The 21324-nt window shown below is 32.7% G+C and overlaps 2 protein-coding genes across 2 annotated transcripts in view; both read left to right on the plus strand.

Annotated features, from left to right (window-relative positions):
• Nucleotides 1-10665, plus strand: part of superdeath (Suppressor of ER stress-induced death) — a 31278-nt gene extending 20613 nt beyond the window's left edge. The window contains exons 5-14 of the mRNA XM_085187091.1: nucleotides 2127-2310; nucleotides 2722-2878; nucleotides 3731-3990; nucleotides 4372-4573; nucleotides 4710-4990; nucleotides 6181-6380; nucleotides 6906-7073; nucleotides 7307-7450; nucleotides 8221-8299; nucleotides 9108-10665. Of these exons, the coding sequence (XP_085043217.1) occupies nucleotides 2127-2310; nucleotides 2722-2878; nucleotides 3731-3990; nucleotides 4372-4573; nucleotides 4710-4990; nucleotides 6181-6380; nucleotides 6906-7073; nucleotides 7307-7450; nucleotides 8221-8299; nucleotides 9108-9269 (1837 nt within the window). The 3' untranslated portion in view covers nucleotides 9270-10665. The remainder of the gene's footprint in view (nucleotides 1-2126; nucleotides 2311-2721; nucleotides 2879-3730; nucleotides 3991-4371; nucleotides 4574-4709; nucleotides 4991-6180; nucleotides 6381-6905; nucleotides 7074-7306; nucleotides 7451-8220; nucleotides 8300-9107) is intronic.
• Nucleotides 10666-11837: 1172 nt separating this feature from the next.
• On the plus strand, nucleotides 11838-20546 carry LOC146538024 (membrane alanyl aminopeptidase-like). The gene is made up of 15 exons (XM_085187092.1): nucleotides 11838-11997; nucleotides 14720-15270; nucleotides 15354-15518; nucleotides 15619-15933; nucleotides 16154-16337; nucleotides 16418-16659; nucleotides 16900-17089; nucleotides 17393-17582; nucleotides 18096-18196; nucleotides 18320-18502; nucleotides 18598-18782; nucleotides 19165-19332; nucleotides 19643-19789; nucleotides 19881-19947; nucleotides 20143-20546. The coding sequence occupies exons 2-15, from the start codon at nucleotides 14720-14722 to the stop codon at nucleotides 20455-20457; spliced, it is 3003 nt and encodes a 1000-aa protein (XP_085043218.1). The 5' UTR covers nucleotides 11838-11997; the 3' UTR covers nucleotides 20458-20546.
• Nucleotides 20547-21324: the final 778 nt, after the last annotated feature.

The following is a 21324-nucleotide window of genomic DNA, read 5'->3' on the forward strand; positions in this document are numbered from 1 at the left end:
ACGCTTTGAGTGGCGGAACCTAACGTTGCATTGAAACATGTGTTCTACGGAGATCGAACTTATAGCTATTACGCATGATCAGGAACTTTTTAACTATTAAAAGAATCTTAATCATAATTCATATAATAATCGTAAAATATACATATTCATATTTCCCAATAAAAAAATAATCTATATACAAAAATATAAAAGGACTTGTCCTCAGTGACTGAGACGTGAAATTTGGACAGATGTTTACTTTCGTAATCTGGACATCCACTGAACTGAACTGGACACCACCACTGGACAGAAGGGATTTTGAAAAAATTTAACCCTAAAGGGGTGAAATAGGGGCTAAAAGTTATATTTTATTTTTCCATAGAAACTTTTTTTATAAAAAATTGGCACCGATTTCTATAAAATTTGAAATTTAGATTTTTAAAAGTATTTAATTGAACACGTGTTTCATCGTTTTCTAGACATCTCCCCCTAAGGGTGCAAATAAGGGGTTAAGAGTTTGTATGGAAAAATCTTTAAACCACGCCACCGATTTTTATAAAATTTTAAATTTAGACTCTTGAAAATATTTCATTGAACACATGTTTCGTGGTTTATTAGAATTCACCTCTAATTAAGCGAAGCGAAGCGAAGGTTATCCCTGTATAGAGCTTCCGCGTTTATATTAACTTTGAGAATATCCTTCTCTGAGTAAATATAAGATAAGTTCATGGTCACATCTTGGTACAGAATTAATATCCTTATTCTGAACAAAAGTTAATATTTTGTGAATAAAAGATGTTGGAATGAAGAATGTTTCTACTTTATGCTGAACTAATAGTTTTAAATTTATATTTATTTATATTGTGAAAATGGGGCTTATTGCGTAAAATAAAACATTTTAAAAATATTTAAGATATATTACTAAAAATTAGCATCATAATAGCCCCATATCCGTTTATCTGTAAGCGTGGCGAAACGCTACATCACAAATCGTCCATCTTGTGGGGAGAGTGTCAAACGTTCAATTTATTCACAAACGCCTTACATAAATATATGCAACATTAGATACTTCCGTAATTAGATATATGTATTTGTATAGACTGTGATGAGTTACATATATCTAATATGATAAAAACGACTAAAAACGTATAATTGTACTTAATTTAAAAAAAGGAGTGCATTTGCGTGCAATCTTAAGTTTGTCAACTTTCATACATTATACTTGTACTTTCCTTTGATCTGTAATCCTGGAACTGGTACGGAAGCCCCCACATTCGTTGGGCGACCCTGACTTGTACTTAACCGGTTTTTTATTTTTATACTTTTTGTTCATTTCATTGTAACCCTTAGGGAATGCTTATCTAAAAAATTCTCGTTTTATCGTTCTGGCTAGACACAGCAAAAGAAAATGCTAATATTAATATTAACTACGTAAATAGGCATAGGTCAGGATACTTATTTTAAATACAACACTTAGAGTAAAAATAGCGGAAATAACTAAAGAATTCATGTCATATTAGTTACGAGATTTACATAACAAAAATGATGATAATAATTATTGTCTTTCACACAACTTAATTACATTGTAAAGAAATGTTAACAGTAGAACAGTAGAAGAATAGAAAAATAGTATTATTATGCAGAAATAAAATAAATGAAGCACTTGCCATGCATTAAATATTAAAACATAGTTTATAAAACTAAAAAACACATTTTTCTACACCAAGTGGTAGAAATGCTATGGAATGAGCTCGGAGCTATAAATTGTACGAGCGTAAACTCGAATGATTTACTATTAGCCTCTAAAGATTTTCAATATTCAGATCCTGCCTTCATCATCACACCAGCTCGTTAATAATATAATATTACATTGTCATCTAATATGGCAGTTATACCAATATCTGGATGATTACTACAAACGATTTTAATAAAAAAGGCAAAAAAGAACTTGGTACGCACCATTGCATGTACTAAGCTGATATCTGTTCAGATTTCTCTGTAATATTTATTACTAATAATTTTAAAAGAATACATGTAGGTACTTTAAAACATAATGCGTCGTTTTATCTAATTTGTCTTAACCAGAGCAATTCAAAAAGGTCGAGTTTACATTCAGTCATAATTAATTCCTTCTGTCTTATTTTCAGAGAAATCGCAATGTTATACGACAACGGCGTGTCACCCACCACAGCGAAGGCTCGAGTTGCATCAGTAGTAGCACATGAAATAGCCCACCAGTGGTTTGGTAATTTAGTCACTCCAGCCTGGTGGTCAGATATATGGCTAAACGAAGGCTTCGCGAGTTACGTTGAATATGTCGCTGTAGATGCTGTAAGTATATATTTTTTTAGGCTTTCTAGGGTTTTAAGAGTACCATAAAAATAAGAAACTAGCACCCATATAGGGTTGCGTTGTTGGCCTTCTGGCTGTATATCATAGAAAATAGTTTGTAAGCTTTCATAAGTTATGCTTACTTCCCGTTGACTTACAATGTAGTGTGTGAACCTAACTTGCACTTAACTTTATTTAATAATAGACTTTATTTTTATTAAAAGACTTATAAAATTGTTCTTTGTAAAAAATGTATCCTGCAAAAAGACAACAATAGTTGCATGAGCCGTAAAGTAATTTGGACATGATGAAATATCAACGTAAGGATAATTTAAATTATTATAACAATTTGAAATTTGAAATTGTCTTAATGGCATCACTTTTTTAATTCCAAGTTTATACGTTTTTTAGGTGGAGAAAAGTTGGAAGCTGATGGAAGTGTTCGTTTTAAATGAAGTCCAAAGTGTTTTCAAATTAGATGCTTTGACGTCTTCTCATCAGATATCAGTAGAAGTGGGAAATCCCGAAGAAATTGGAGCTATTTTCGATAAGATATCATATGGAAAAGGTATAATAAACTGTTTATTGTACTTTATATAAAGGACCATGGCCAATAAATATTGCCTGTTTAAGCTTTAATAGAAACTGTACGGAATCTCCAATATACATATACTACGTCGAAATCTAATGCAAATATGAACTTTTATGTTAAGCAAAATTTGTTGCCCTTGCATAATCAGACCGGAAATTTCAAACCACACGTTTATTTTAGATTCAATAACTGTACATATTTATTGATTTTTAGCGCTTAGCACACAGTAGCAGCTACCTACTTATAATTAATGTATTATAATTATCTACAGTCTACTACAGACGTTTTAATCTTAAGGCATAATTTAGTCTGAATGATAATATGATATCAGCCAAAAAAATCTGTCTACGCCTATTGCCATTTGTTACTAAGCAATTAAAAATAATTATTATTTTACAATGCAATAGTATGAATAGTCTAGGTACTATCGTGGAACAGCTAGTCAGGGATATTTATTATTTAAACTTTTTTTCAATTCTCCCCTCTGAAAGTATTCATGTTATCAATAGAGTTAAGTTCCGCTATTCAACACGCAATGTCTGAAAATTGAACGCAAGGCAATCGACGTTATATACTCTGTGCTCTTCCTATTTACCGAGCTATATTTTTTAACAGAAAAAAAATAAAATGCATTTTATAAAATACGTAGCTTTCTCGTTTGGATATGTAACAGATAAACGAAATAGAGAGTATCATTGTACTTTGTGACTAAAAATGCGTCTAAAATCAAATATTATGTTGTTACTTGTTTAACAAAAATATTTCCCGACAAAGACTGTTGTTTCTGTGTTAATGTTTTTAAACTTTATAACAACAATTCATCAACAGGCTCAGCCATCTTACGCATGATGAACCACTTTCTAACCGACAATGTCTTCAATGCCGGTATAACGGATTATTTGAACGCCAAGAAATTTGGTGATGCTGAACAAAGGGATCTGTGGAGTGCTTTAACAAATGCGGCAAGAGAGAAGAACGCGTTCGATGCAGATGTAGCGGTCGTTATGGATTCCTGGACTTTACAAACTGGCTTCCCCGTTCTTACTATTACAAGGAATTATAATAACGGCTCTATTACGTTTAGACAGGTAAAATCTTACCTATAGACAGCTTTACGGTTTTTCCCAGAGCGAATTAGGGTAGGCAGAGGAAATCTAGTATTAAGATACTCCGTTCCTGATTTCCTGTCTATTACAACTGTTTATTTTTGAGATCATGTAGCTGTAATCGAGACAGTTATGGATTCGATTCTCACTTGATGGAATTAATTATTTCTATTATGCTCTGGTCTGGTTTGCTCCACCATTTAACACGCAACTTCTTGAAAGTAGAGCGGTATGTGGGGAGCAGACTGTCTTTACACTAGGTTCCTTCTCCCCACCCTGTTATAAGTGGGATAGAGCTTGAAGGTAAATAAAAACAATTTCTTTTTTTCGATTTTTTTAAATTTAATAAAGTACTTTTTTCAGGAAAGATTTATTCTAATAAACGATACATTCAATGAGCACAATACTTCAGTATGGTGGATTCCAGTGTCATACACGACTGCATCGGAGAAAGACTTTGAGTCGACTCGACCCAAGTTGTGGTTAAGAGGCGAGAGGTCTATAGTAGTTGATAATATTTCTGTAAAGGCAGATGATTGGTTCATTGCTAATATTCAACAAACAGGTAAAGTTTAAAAACAAAAGATTAAATTTAAAAAAAAATGATTTTCTAGATATAAAAATAGTATATATCTAAATAGTGGATATCTTGAAAGTCTCATGTTTTCTTCCTCTCAAATAAATAACTTAAGTTCTTTTAGGATTTTATCGAATCAATTACGATCAACGCAATTGGGAGATGCTAGTGAAGGTTCTGAACGATGAGTCTCGTTTTAAAGAAATTCATCCTATAAATAGAGCTCAAATAATAGATGATGCTATGAACTTGGCGCTTTCTGGTCGCTTGGACTACAAAACTGCTTTGGATATCACAAGCTATTTATCGCACGAGAAAAGTTATGTGCCCTGGAAGGCAGGCCTCGTTGCTTTGGGTTATATAGACACTATGCTATCAAAAGGAGCCTATTATTTAGAATATAAGGTATGTTAATAGTATTTTTTTTATTTAACCTCGAATTGATTCAGATATGCAAAATTTTATAGTAAATGGTATTGGAAACATGTTTGAGCAAATAACTCAAACCTGAGTTATATAAACGCTAAGACTAGAGAAATTGAGTGTAAAAGTGATAATTCGGCACAGTTCACGTAAATCAAATTATTTTGTCTATTGAATGTACTATTGGGTAGTTCCTATTTTAAGATTAGATTAGAATGCAGTCTAGATAAATATAAAGATTCTTAAAAATCATAATAGATGGCGCTCTAAGTGTCACTGAGAAGTTACAAATAATTAGGTGTATCGATTATTGCGGTTATCATTTACTTATGTTCATACATATCGCGTCAACTGAGTACTAATGTACCTACAAGTAATTTAAAAGAACAATAGATTTCGATTTTTCCCGCATAGCTGAGCAAGAAGAGATAATAGAGAAAGAGAGAGACTTCGTTATTACGCGTTGAATGGCGCTCGATCACGCTGTACTTTGTCTTGCCACAGTGAAATAATAAAAATGGTTTACTTCCCCGAGTGCGGATTGAACCCACAGCCACCACGTTTACAGTTATTACTAAAGACAACGAATAATAATATTTTGTCTAGGTATCTATTATAGGTGCAATATCATATCTTAAGCCGGGCCTTGTTGATTAAGTTTACGATAGATAAAAAAAAACCCTTGTAAATTACTGAACTGTTAGCTGATATGAATAGGATTATAATAAATAACGTACGTAAAGAACTATTATATTTGGAGACGATAATATGAAATTGACAATTAACTACATTCTTGGTTAGTTAGTCTTCATATTAAAAATGTTGATTAATTTTTAACCAACTTCTTTAAAAGGAAGAGGTTATCAATTCGACTGTATTATTTTTTTATGTTTGTTACTTCATAACTTTTGACTGGATAAATCAATTTTGATTATCCTTTTTTTATTTAAAAGTTTATCGTGTGGTCCCATTTTAATTTGGTCCATGGTATCCATGAGAAAATCACATAAGTCTTTGCATTAGGAATATGCGCGTCAAATGGACTAATAACTCCATATCCTGCCAACTGATTTCGATGATTCTTTTTTTTTATTGGAAAGAATACACAGCTAGTAGTCTTCCATTTCATTTGCATTTTATTACCATTTCCACTTCCATATTACTTCTTTCAGAGATACGTATTACGTCTATTAAACAATGCTGTCCAAGAACTTGGTTGGGAAGTATCAGCAAATGAGAGCGTCGTGAGAGCTCAACAGAGAGTGGACCTCTTGTCAACAGCTTGCCACTTACAGCACATTGAATGTTTGGAACACGCAGTTAGGATGTACACTAACTGGATGTTGACTCCAAACCCTGATGCATATAACGAGTAAGGCATTGACTTATTATTATAACTAGCGACCCAAATGTGGTTTTGCCTGCTTACTTACAATTTGATTATAACATAACAATAAATATCTACTTATGTTATGGTCAAATTATATTAAAAAATTGTATGCTCATACACTAGACAAACACATAGGCTATAAATATTTCTGTAGAGTTTCATCTAAAATAGGAGAAACCTACATCAATACTCGCAATCTTTTATATTTTTAATATTAGTAGGATATGATAGAGAAATATTTATTAATTGACTGAATAAAGTTAACATAGATTATTCAACAGTAAAAGTCAAACTTAAGTATTTTTGAAATTAAAATAATAATTATTTTTTTTGTTTCGTTGCACCATCGAATTAGGTACGTTTAAGTACGTCTATAAGGCCTTATATTTAAACCTTTACTTAAAAACTTTATCTCAAAATTTAACTTTCTATTTGTTGTCATTTATATCTATAAATTTTAAAGATTACTGTTATAATACAGCAAATATAATTTCCATCCATTTCCAGAATCCACGCCGACATCCGCAGCACGGTGTACTGCGTGGGCGTGCAGGCGGGTGGCGCGCGCGAGTGGCAGTTCGCATGGTCGCGCTTCGCAGCCGCCGGCGCGCCCTCCGAGCGCGAGCTGTTGCTGGCTGTGCTCGGTTGCACGAGGGCGCCCTACTTGCTGTACCGGTTAGTTAATTACTTATGTTATTTCTTTTTTCAGCATAGTAGGCAGAAGGAACTAGTATGTAGACACTCCGTCGAAATGACAATAATGTAAATTCTAAACGAAAACAATGTAATTCTGATTCTGAGTTTATTGGTTATAGCTAGATTTGATCCCACGACGCCACGATGGCTTCTGTAGTCTGTGGTCTCTGGTGAAACGACATGTTTTCAATAACCTATTGCCTTCATTACAGATACCTCGATTTATCACTTCGAAACGACAGTGGAATACGAAAACAAGATACTGTGCGAGTGTTTTCAGCGGTAGCCAGTTCTTCTATAGGAGAGCCGATAGCTTTTAACTTTGTTAGGGCTAACTGGCAAAGGCTGAAAGAATAGTAAGAAATTTTATGTATTTTATAACAATCATTATGTTATTAACTTTATGTTTGAGGCCAATCGTAGTTTAGGGGCACAAATGTGCGACAGTAAAATCGACACTTTGTGGGTTCAAATCCAACTTGAGGAAATCTATATATATAAAATCGAAAGGTCACTCACTCATCACGAAATCTCAGAAACTACATGTGCAAGGAATCTCAAATTTTGCATAGGAGTTACTTATAGGAGGTAGGTGCTCGCTAAGACGGGAATTTGTAATATTCGACTTCTAAGGGGTTGTTTTTGAGGTTGAAAGTTTGTATGAAACTTCGTTACTACAAATGCTAGGAGTATCAAATTTTGCATGGACGTCACTTATAGGAGGTAGGTACTCATGGAGACAGAAATTAATAATAAAGTAGTTCACGCAGGCGAAGCCGCGAGCGGGCCGCTAGTATTTAATATTTTCATGTCCTAACTCTGGTAAAGAGGCAAATCACGGCACTGAATTCGGCCACTCAACAAGGAATACTCTCAAAATTTGGAAAATGGGGAACAGAAGTATCTTAATGGGATCGTGTCATAACACTAGGTTCGCAAGCTTAGTCTGCCTTCCCTGCTGTGTGCGGGATTTTTTTTTAACTTCATGCTGTATGAAGCTAAAAAAAACTATATTTACACCAAGCAGTAATCGAACCCAAAACTATTTTACCTTTACTGTCCTACTTTGCCAAAGAGCAACTTATAGTTTATGTTTCTCTTTATTAATAATTATTTTTCTTTACAGTGTTGGATCAGTATCTACGCTTAACTCGATACTCAAGGTGGTCACCAGAAGACTCAATCAGGCTCACGAATACGATGAGGTATTTCTTTATATATTTTTTCTCGTAGTCTATTTCTTCTGCGGTTTATGATAATTAGGTCATATTCTATTCAAATGATAATTATTAAAAAAAAGAAAACTATTTTAGAATGAACATGAATGCGAAATGATAGCCTAGGTCTTAATATATTACATACTAGAACTAAAAATATTTCATTCATGATAAATAAAAAAAGAAGGGCTTATTCATTCAGTCTTTAGTCATTTTGACTTCTAGGCTCAAAGGTTTTAAGTTTGATTTCCATCTTATCATATAATTACTTGATATGAATAAGGATAGCTCATATTTTCATTGTAATATTAATCATGCCTAAAAATAGACTAAGTGCGAGTAGAACTGAAGGAGGGTTCCGTAGCAAATGTCGATTAGGACATTTGTGGTCTAGCTAAAATACCACTTCTTTTGCCAGCAAAATGTTTTTTATTATTCATTAGAGTCAAAGGAGGTTTTGCTCGTTCAAATCTATTGTTATGTTATAGCCGTAATAAAGAAAAGTCATTTTAAATATCTATCTAAAGGCACTCCTTGATGTTACGGAACCCTAAAAAAGAGCAATATGTATAATGATAAGTAATTTGAATTTTTGACATGCTAACCTTGAGCTGTTTGTTTTAAAATAAACCTTATGCCCCGTTTTTGTTGTCAGATTTGCCCGAGTTTTGCTAGAATTTGTAAACAACTTCGGATCCATCTTCAGAATCATTACAATATTTTATTATTTTTTTAAAATTAAAGAATAATATTAGAAAATTTAATAATAACAATATAAATATTCATTTTGTTACAGCTCAAAAGATTCATAGCAGAATCTTGCAAAGACCTGGGCAGACCAGTTCAGCAAGTTCTGGAACGAACTGCAGCCAACGTGCAATGGACGGAAAGAAACTACCAAACTATAGTCAATTGGCTTTTAGATACAGACAAAAGTACTAAGAACGTTAAAGCGTGATTCACTTACAAAATATTTATATTGTTGTAATGTATAGGAAATGATTTTTTTTATCACTTTCAAAACCTCTGATAATATTGTATGTCGACAATCTGTTGGGTACTTATAAAATTTTAACTTTTCAATGCTAATTTAGTGAAAATCACTGGAAAATTGGTGACATCAGCTGTCGTGATTGTATAAAATAAATGTCCTAATGCTGAAAGAACATTTATAATCATATCAACATTTAAATAATAGTTTTGTTATCTTTGACAAGTCCAAAGTGAACAAATCTATGTCATATTAAATAAAATTTACATTTATGTACATTTTACTGAACTCGTTTTAATAACAATCTATTTTGTAACTCTGTATGTCTGTAGTAGATTTAAATACGTATAAAGCTATACTTGTAAATATTTGTAATCCCTTGCTTAAAGATGAAGGCCAATAGGAAATGTAGCAATGTCGAACGCCCCCTTTTTCTTCGAGCATGAGGTTAATGCTGTTAGCCCTATTGGCTTTTACAGCGACGCCAGTTGGATAGGGAAGAGGGTACTCTGTCCCTGAAGAAATGGAAGCACCTGGCTGCCTGTGAGGAAACGTCGAACTATCTAGTTATTATACGAGTAACAATATAACAAAGTATTAAATGTAATATGAAATAGCATAATTTAGTTATTTTTTTTTAAATTTATGTGTCACACATTTTAAATATGTGAATGGTTGTCTACCTAGTCAGATGTCACACGAAGTGGCATAATGTCTATCTATTTAAAATATAGTCATTACTTAGCTCTGGCAAGACAGAGCGCATCGTTGGGTTGCACAGTTCGATAGCCAAAATCAATTTCAAGAAATACTGAGCAGAAACTGCCAGAGATCAGAGAACAAAGCTTCATATTCAGTATTTATGAAAGTTATATATACGTATATATATATATATTTAGAGTAAATTTCCTTTTTTTATACCATCAAACCCTTGTGACACCCCGTTCTAATCGTGTGATAATTGGCGGGACTCAACGCCATGCTTTGCCTCGGCACCAGAACGAAGAAATTAATTTTAAATATTTTAATTCTTCTAGCGAGATTAATAGTTTACTCAATACGCAGTGACTGAAGTGGAGAACGGAGTGTTTTAATACTAGGCTCTCGCTGCCTACCCCATTATATGCGGGGCAAGGCGTAAAGCTAAATTTATTATTTTAACAGTCTATATAAGATATAAACTTCCATACATTTCAATTATTCACAATTAAATACAAATTTGACTTTGTGTTCAAATAGATTATTCAAGAATGGAAACACCAACGCTAGTTATAATATAATGGTAGTTCTAATATTTAAATTGTAATTTATTTTTAATATTACGATAGTACTCTATTATAAATAATTAAAGTAATAAAAACAATTTGTCTCTTTATTTACCTTTTTCCTTTTTAAGGGATTTTTAAAAACAAACCTATACAAAAGATTACTTTTAACAAAAATGACGAGAGCAGACCCAACAGTCGGGCTATCTTTGCCAATTTACCAGACAAATTCCTGATCATACATGGGGCTGAAATGGATAGGTACTGAGGTCCTCTACCCACAGACAGTCTATGACCGTGTGTACAGATGACATGGTAAAATAACACCAACATTAACAATTAATGAACATTAATAGGATGGAGTACTTTAAGCGGAAGGACTTCATAAATGGTTTAATTAATATGTGTATTTATTATAAGCAGTAAAAACGTGAAATATAATATTTTTTATCAGGCGGCTAATACATGAATTAGATATTTAAAGCGTAGAAATATATATAATTTCTACGCTTTGGAAAGTAGGCGCGGCTTTGAGTTCCGCCATTGAACAGGTATTGCCCCAAGAATTCTTGAGGCAATGCCGGCGGAAAGTAGGAAAAGGAAATGTAGGTCACCCTGCTATGTGCAGGATATAAAAAAGGGAAGCCTGTAAACACAATGTTTTTTTAGCCTATTTATATTTCGGTCAGTAGATGTAATAGTGGTAATGAAGAAAAACCTACTCAGGTAAGAAGAATTAATTCTCTCACCTCGAGAAAATAGGTGACGAAAGAATGATGAAAAAGATTTACGAATTTACTAGAGAAAGGTCTTTAAAACGTGGTTTACAAAGGACTTTATGTTTATAATATCTGAAATTAATTATACCTTGTTATTGTTCTAGTTAAATAAATGCATTTACTCTACACTATCTAATAAAATACAATGAAAACCTGTATAGTTAACGCGTTGCAGCTGATCGCTCGCGCTTTTCGCGAATAGGGATAAATATCTCCGTAAATTAGTTGGCTACATCAAGAAGAAAGTAGAGAACGGAGTGTCTTTACACTAGATAAAATTGGCAAACTTTCTAGGATATTATATTGCAACCAGATAATAATTTCACAATTGATGTGATTCATCATTTGCCCTCAAAATAATATTTTATTGTAATAAAATGATTAACATATACTTTTTAAGCTTGCCAGATATTTTCTTTGACTCATTTTAAATTCTAGTACGCGTACTGCTAGATACCTATAATGAGATAATTACATCGATATCGAAGTGTGTATAACGGAGCGATCAAGACAAATAAAAGTTTTGGGCGGTGCGATTACAAACGATAAAAAGATAAAAATTATTACAATACTTGTAATGATGGCCTTTATAAAATATAATAATCCAGTCGCCATTTCAACGGCTCTAGTAATTGTCGCCTTCAAGCAAAGGTAAGATTTATATATTTTTATTTTACATCTATTTCTTAAAATATTGGTTATAGGCAAAGATAACCTAATAATACAAGCAACCTTTGTGCAATATTTCCAAAACGAAAAATTATTTATTTATACTGAAAGGAATGTAGGAAAAGAGAATTATTAGACTATTCCTATCACAATTACGATAGAGCTTAGACTTGTTGGAATAAAGTTGAAATTTCATTTAAAAAAAAATGGTAATAATTTACGTATAATTATATATCTACATTAAATACGCTACATTAAAAACACTGTACATAATTATGAAGACACTACTATAACTAGTAATTTTTTCGCCATTGGCAGCTAAAACTTTCAATTTTTTTCTTTTCTTTTATCTTATGTAATAAATATAAACTAAACTATTACTTTTAGCTTCTGCGCAATTTTTTTTGGTTATTTAAAGATTATATTACACAAACTGCTAACGAATCCTATAAAATTAGTTTTTAAGCAGTTTTCAAAATCTGTCTAGATTTTTAAGATTCTAATCACTTTACTGACTCAATCCCGACCAAGCATTTACAATTAATGTATCGAAATGTGTCGGTGACGATGGTAGGGTTAATCTCGTAGAGTTATATTCTTATTTAGAACACCACGCGTGTTTGATTCCGTATTTTTTATATTAATATCTCTAAAATGGGTAAAAAGTAGCAAGCAATGCGTCATAATATTAGATCTTCTTTGACTATTCCAAAAGGAAACAAAATTCTTATTTAGTCGTAAGTTAAGTTAGCTCCATCTAATAGCGGCTTAGGAGAAGTATTGTGGTGTTTTATCGGACAATATGGGCTACCTATATCTATCGGTTCATGAGTCCCACATTACCCAATTGAGTCGGTAAAAGAGTTTCCTCACCATAAAACAATTGATAAAGAGAAAAATTAAGTTTGGTTTAATTATTATATAGCGTTGAAGTCTTTTAGTTGTAAATAACGATAAAGTAAATTAAGGCCGCGTTCTGTGGTGGCGTTGAGTTCTGCCACTCAGAAAAGTGGGGATCAGAAGTTTTATTCCCAGTCCATAGTCCATTTTCAGTTTCCCTCTCCCTACCCTGCTATGTGCGGGATACAGCGTGAAGCTAAAAAAAGATAAGAATAAGATAAATGTAAATTTTTCCTATGTTTATTCTTTTAATCTCCAATTTTATAATGAATGCACATGTTTAATACATAGGTATATGATAATAGCTTCACACCTTCTAGACGTTCACGATAACCATTGTAGAGTATGTTCTTTTAGAACACTATCTGTAATTGTATTAAAAAATATGAAAATATGGCAATTTATTCAAATGATGTATTGATTCCCTACTCATTCGTTAATCATATATCCTGATTATTATCACTAAATGGTTTTCATGATGTCATTATAATATATATTATCATATAATCATCAACCTGGTAATGTGTTTTAATAGAATATAGTAACAATATAATATATTTCTATCCTTTAGATAAAAATTATTCACGCACATTGCGTTATATGTAGATAGAACTGAATTATAAATTAATAAGCGAACCTACAAAAAAAATATAAAAAACCATTGATTATTTATGCAGTAATCGAAAAACAAATATACAGTCAAAATGAATAACTTCGCCCTTTTAAAATCGGTTAAAAACGAAAAAAATTAAAGACGCTGTTTAATATTAATAATTAATAACTACAATTATTCAATTACAAATTTTTACAAAACGTTGATTTAGATTACAGATATAATAAAAGACAAGCATAATCATAGTACCCAGTTTTAATATCAACTTAGCGATATCGAATCGCATTATCAAAGATATGATTCTCCGAATTAGTAAAATATTGACAATATAGCATTTAAAATCATAGCAAAGGTAATTTGAAAAAAGTAAGCCTAATTTAAATACCAGCTTCTCCCTCGTACGTAAACTACTGACCTGAATTTCATGAAACTTGCTTGTTCTCTAAGTTTAAATCAAAAATTACTATTTTAATATTTTTAAAAAAAATATTGATATATGGTAACTACAATAAAAAAATAAAGTACTGAGATGGTCATGTATATTTGTTCAACTTGAAAACAAGTACAATTCAAAAAATGTAACAAAACAATATTTTGTTATTACTTTTTAGTAAAATGAAACACATTTGGATGTTTATCAATTGTTTGATAAAATAATGAGATAATGTTTAATTTATCGATTTCAAGAAATATTAGTGCAATTAATTTTGAATTAAGTATTATATAAACGCAGAATATAATATTTAATGGAATAATTAAATCATCTATATATATAAAAGGACTTGTCAGGACTGACTGAGGTAAGCTCGCACAGCCGTAACTGCTGATGATCGAAACGTGAAATTTGGACAGATGTTTACTTTCGTAATCTGGATGTCCACTAAGAACGGATTTTAAAAAATTTTAACCCTAAAGGGATGAAATAGGGATTGAAAGTTTGTATGGAAAATCTTTAAATCGCCACCTATTTTTATAAAATTTGAAATTCAAACTCTTAAAAAATATTTCATTGAATACATGTTCCGTGGTTTTTTGAATTTATCCCTAAGGGTGCAAATAAGCAGGCGAAGCTGCGCGCGCGCACTAGTATATGTATAAAGATATAAGGATGTAGGTACAGGAAAACGCGTTAACAAATTATAACTTATCAGATTTCTGCAGTAAAATAGTAAAAAAATTTTTTTTTTGCAGATGGCGACATCAACTCTGATTGTTTTAGGGATGGTTTTCCTGTGCACGCAGGCATTACCAAGCCCACCGGTGGCCAGAAATACTATATTCCTTGATGAGAAATTAGAAGGACAAATTTTCGAGAATATTGATGTGAATGAAAACATAGAATATAACAATTCTCCATCAGATTTTCGGCTTCCTGTCACAACTCGTCCCAATAACTACAGAGTTCTATGGAATGTTTCACTAACCAATTTTCAGGTATTAGGAAGGGTTGAAATTGATTTGGTGGCGACACAAGCTAATGTCTCTGAAATTGTCCTGCACTCTAATGAATTAAATATTGAAAGTGTATACCTACAATTAGGTGCTGCACAAGTTCCACAGACCTATATATTGCAAGAAGCTTTTCATTTTTTGGTAGTTAGGCCCGCCACTGTTTTGCAATTTAATGCAACGAATCCTATTGTTTACAATCTTACCATTAATTTTAATGCCCCATTAAGAAACGACATGTATGGTATATATAGGAGCTGGTTTAGAAATGTTCCAAATTCACAAGCAGTCAGGTATTTTTTTGTCTATAATAATTATATAATTATTAATTAAGTTAATTTACAATCATGCTAATCAGGGAAGATTATATTTTTAGTTGGATGGCATCTACACAATTTCAACCAACATCCGCTCGGTCTGCATTCCCTTGCTACGATGAGCCCAGCTTCAAGGCTACATTCAGTATAACCATAAGACGACCTGTTGCATTTAGAAGTTGGTCACTGACTAATGCAAACACATCAACTGCACCAGGCTGGGCGTAAGTATAAGGTTAAAAAGTGTAGTGAAACATACACGTGTCGTTTTATTACCTCTATCTATATTTAAGTTTGAATATATTTTTTTCATTATATTTTCAGCGGGTTTGAAGATGATGTCTACGCTGTAACACCCGTTATGTCCACCTACCTCTTGGCTATTATTGTGGCTGATTATCGGTCTATTAATATTACAGAAAATAATCAATTTAGACACGAAGTAATTGCAAGGCAGTCTGCTATAGAAGCCAACCAAGGAGTATACGCCTTAGTTACTGGAGAACAACTCGTAATTCAAATGAATCAACATACCAATATAGATTATTTCAGTATGCATCCTGAAATCAAAATGACACATGCTGCCGTTCCTGACTTCTCTGCCGGAGCTATGGAAAATTGGGGCTTAATTACTTACAGGTTAAATGGCGTAATAACATCCACCTTTGGGTTTTTGCTTCACACTCTATCCTCATTTGCACATAGTAGGGTAGGAAGAGGTAACCTTAGAATCTAGGCGTAGCATACTGAGTTGCCATTAAGACACTTCCGTTCCGGATTTTATAGACTGGCTTCTATCCATGTAATAAATTACTTAGAAAATTATTATTTTTAATTACTTAAACTTTTTTAATTTTAGGGAAGCCTATTTGATGTACGATCCCGCAAACACTAATGATAACTTTAAGCAAATAATAGCTTACATTCTTTCACACGAAATCGCTCACATGTGGTTCGGTAATTTAGTGACTTGTGAATTCTGGGATAGTTTATGGCTTAATGAAGGTTTTGCTAGATATTATCAATACTATCTCACCAGCTGGGTATGTATTTTAAGACAACTTTAAAACTTCATTAATGGATTTCTCGAATTTTGTATTAAAGATTTTTTTCTCTATTTAAGGTTGAAAAAGATATGGGTTTCGAAACTCGTTTCATACCTGAACAAATGCACACAGCTTTATTATCTGATTCTGCTGAGAGTGCACATCCATTAACAAACCCGAATGTCGGTAGCCCTGCATCTGTTAGCGCAATGTTTTCTACTATTTCCTACAACAAAGGAGCCGCAGTTATAAGAATGACAGAACATCTTCTTGGTACAAGTGTACACACCGCAGGTCTCCGTCTCTACTTGAATAACGGGTAATATCGAATGTGATGCTAAATAAAATCTTTGGCTCGTTTTAAATTTAACTTTCACAATATGATTACTAAAGACCATATTTATGATATTTTTCTAACATTGGTCAGACTAGCATTATCGTTTTAAATATTTTGCAAACATTACTTTTAATGAAAATTTTTGAATTACACAAAATTAAAACGATACTTATATTGAAAATTTTAGCATATGTCTTTAGATGTGTTTTAAATTTATTTTAGGCGATTTAACATTGCTCGACCTATTGATCTCTTCCAAGCACTTCAAAATGCTTCTTTATCGGCTGGTGCCCTGTCAGCATATGGTAACTTTTCACTCATTGAATATTATCAAAGTTGGACTGAACAAAGTGGTCACCCTGTTCTAAAGGTGCAAGTAAACCACACGACTGGAGAAATGATCATTACTCAGGTATTGATTAATTATAATACTTATAAGTAATTTAAGACATGTAATACGGGGCCCTCGTGGTACAGAGCGAATTAGCATCTTACCGTGAACGTGGCGGTAGTGGCTTCAATTCCCATTCGGAAAAAATATTGTTTTTATTTCCTGGTAACAAGACTAAGTGTCTAAGTGTGGAAATGTCTCACAACATTGGGTGGTGCATTGGGAAAGGAGTGTCTCAATATTTTGTTTCCTCTTCCAATCCAATATCTAGTATATTTATAATATTTACAATAATTCATTATATAACACTTCTATTATTTTTAGCGTCGCTTCAGCATTAACGGTGGTTACGCCAATAATAATTTGAATTACATTATACCCATTACCTTCGCCACCGCTTCCAATCCAGATTTTGAAAATCTTAAGCCTTCACATATTATAAGAGACGCTGTGACTATCATCAACCGTAATGCAACAGGAGATCAGTGGGTTGTTTTCAATAAGCAACAAAGCGGTAATTCTCTTTTTTTTTGTAAATTTGAAATATTTTCTAATATACAATAAATGAAGCCAGTGGTGACGTTGGAGCACAAGCGTGCCACTGTACACGTGACGGTTATGGGTTCAATTTTTACTTGGGGAATGGGGAATTATTACAACCAGCAACGCCTTCAGAATTTGGCATAAAGTGAGGAATGAAATCGTCTTAATGAGAACGGAGTGGCACACACTTGGTTTCAAAATTCCATCTGTCTACCCTGCTACATGTGGGATACAAAAAACAAAGAAAGACTTATTAAGCAATATATTTCATGAAGAAAGATTTTTATAAATACTTATGATTATGTTTTTACCTATTAATTTTTAACAGATAAGTGCTTGCACACAAAACACTACTTTGCTTGATATACAGTATATAGTAAAAAGAACTCTTTTTATATATTAATTTTGTATATTTTTAAGTAATATATTTTATATAAAATTCCGATTAAAATAATTTGACACTTAATTATAAATATTTTAACAGGATTCTACAGAGTTAATTATGATGACTATACCTGGGATCTTATTGTTATGACTTTACGAGGTCCTAATAGAACTAGTATTCATGAATATAACAGGGCTCAGGTTAGTATGAAAGATGTGTAACAATTTTAATTATTCATTAACAATACCGCATTTCTTTAAGCTAAAGTTAATTCTATATTAAAAGATTTCCGTATACCAGTTTCATCTTAATAATTTTTGCAGATTGTAAACGACGTATTCCAATTCGCTCGTTCTGGATTGATGTCATATGCTAGAGCATTCAACATTCTTTCTTTCCTGGAGAATGAAACCGAATATGCTCCTTGGGTCGCCGCCATCACTGGTTTCAGCTGGTTGAGAAATCGTCTTATTGGCAGAAGTGACAATCTTGAAGCACAATTATTGGTACTTTTTTTCTTTTGTATTTTTCTGAATATTACAGTTTTTTTCAATGTGGAATTATCGAAAGATAATATTTAATGCTGTTGTTATTTTTACAGCAAATTATGTCTACCTGGTCTCAAAATGTAATGACTCGACTTACTTACTATCCATTGCAAAATGATACTTTTATGACGTCTTACCTGAGGTCCCAACTGGCTCCTGCCCTATGTAACATCAACGTGCCTGCATGCCGTCAAGCAGCAAATGCTCAATTCCAAGCACTGGTCGTTAATAATACAAAGTAAGTAGTAACATAAAAAAAGTATTGCCTATTATTTTCAATAAATTGTATATTGAGACCTCTGTGACGCGTGCACGCGTCTGGTTTAAAACACGACGACTGTGGATTAGATTCCCACTTGGAGAAACTAAATATTTTTATTTTCTCACTCTTGGCGGTACAAAGCGCAGCGTTGAGTTTCACAACTCAACACTCGACAATTAAGCGAAACATGGGGAACGTGGGTAAGTGTCATAACACTAGATTCTCTCTGCCTTATCTGCTACATGCGGTGTACAGCATGATGCTAAAGAAAAAATATATTATTGTATTATATCGGTGTAGATGTATACTCGTACATATAAACCTGAATTTTTTGTACAATTAAAGCGATTATTTCCAGCGTAATACCGAATAGTCGAAGCTGGGTGTACTGCAACGGGCTTCGAGATGGAAGCGTAGCTAATTATAACACCATGTGGCTTAGATACAATTCAATCAACGTATATACTGAAAAAATCTTGTTGCTTCAAAATCTAGGCTGTACTCCACACCGCGAGTCACTGTTTGAGTAAGTCGAATTTCGCTAGTAGCTAAATTATTTATTTACTATTTATAATTCGAGGATGTCGTGGCACAGTGGCTGACTGCAAAAGCAACTATGGTTGATTAATTTCCCATCCGGAGATTATTCTTTTCATTTCTTCGCTTAAGTAATAAAAGTAAGCCCGGCGTAGAGTTTCGCTAATCAACTTCTAGAAAATGGAGCGAAAAGTGGAACACAGAATACACACAATAAAATAACATAAATCGAAATAAATCGTGTCTTTCAAATTTCTTGATGTGCAGGTTTTACTTATAACAATATGTCTTTCCCATAGGTTCCTCGACAATATCTTCAACGACACTTACGTAGTCCGCCCACAGGATTACAGTTCAGCCTTTAACAGCGCTGTGGCAGGAAACGAAGTAAATACACAAATTGTCTTCGACTACATCAAGAGTAACCTTCAAAAAGTTCTTAGCGCGTAAGTTTTAAATAACAAATAACACAGTACAAGCATATTCTACTTGCATTAATGTGTTAATGAGTTATCATTATTTTTATTATATTTTCAGCTTTGAATCTTCATCACCTTTAGTGACTATTGCTTCAAGATTACGCACCCTTGCAGAAATAAATGAGGTAATGCAATATTAACTTGAAATAATTTTCCATAGAGCAGAAGTTATTGCCTCTAAGATCAATTTTGACGGTCATGATAATATTTATTTGTTATGCTAAGTCTGAAATCGGTTTAATATTCCATTAGGTCTAATTTAATTATTAAATGAATTATTGTGCAAACCTTACCATTTATTTATTTATTTTTATTTTCAGTTCGAAAGCTGGGCTACTCAAAATCAAGCTGCTTTAGGAAATTATTACCAAGGTGTTTTGAGCAGCGCTGCCTCTTCACGCCAAAGTATTGCTTGGACTAACACAGTTAGTAGCGACTTGAACAATTACTTCCAGACCGGTGATTCTGCAGTAACTTACAGTACCACAGTGGCTCCTCCTGTGACACAGCCAAGCACTGTAAATCCTCCACCTCTAGTACAGCCTGAGTCTCCTAACATTCCAGACTCAGCTGTAACTTCTGTAGTATCTTTTATTGCTCTCATGGTTGCAGTCATTGCCAACATTATAGTATAGAGAGTTAAGCTTAAGTGCCTTTTAATTGTATTATAACATTTTATATTTATTAAATATATTTTTTTAAAACTCTTTTATAATAGAATAAATATGTGTTTTATTTTATACTTTATGAACCATTCAAGATATTTTTTTCTTAAAAATATATATTATAATAAATGTTTTTATGACATACATGAATAGTATTGACATTTACAACCTGCATCGCTTTTCTAACAGCGTAAGCAACGGTACTCAGATACAAGAAAAGATAAATTGGGATCCCATTTAAAAATATTGTAAAGTTTAAAATCTAGAGTTAATCCTAAAAGAACCGCGGTATAAGTAAAATTGAGAATTCGTACCCATTTTAGGATTGTAGTTCAACGAAAATATTTACAAAACTGTACTAATTTAAGTTTCCGGGCGTATGAACTCATTTTGTACGCTGCTTTTCTTTATTATAAATTGACACTATGCTGCACATACCCTGAGATATTTAGAGGGAACCTGAGTACCTCGTTGCTGCGTTCAGATACTTGATTGTAATCTAAAATATACATTTTTTTCCCTAGCTCTTGTAACAAGGCCAAGTTCTGACAACGTGATAGTAGTGGGTTCGTTCTTTACTAGAAGAAATTAAATATTTTTATTTCCCCTTTCTGGTAAGAGAGAGAAGAACGAAGTGTGTGGAAACTAGATCCTCTTTGTCTCTCAGTGTTAGTGATAAAGCGTCAAGGCTTAAAATAAATCCCCAAATGAAACAGAAACACACAACCACCGATTAAGTTACGTGACAAGTGCGCCATAACAGATTTTTATCGATACATTGATAGATTTATAATTCACGTGTAATTGTGTATTTAATATCATAAGATTAAAGTATGA

This window comes from Heliconius melpomene, chromosome 6 (genome assembly GCF_056956725.1).
Source record: "Heliconius melpomene rosina isolate 202511_hmr_F chromosome 6, ASM5695672v1, whole genome shotgun sequence".
NCBI lineage: Eukaryota > Metazoa > Arthropoda > Insecta > Lepidoptera > Nymphalidae > Heliconius > Heliconius melpomene.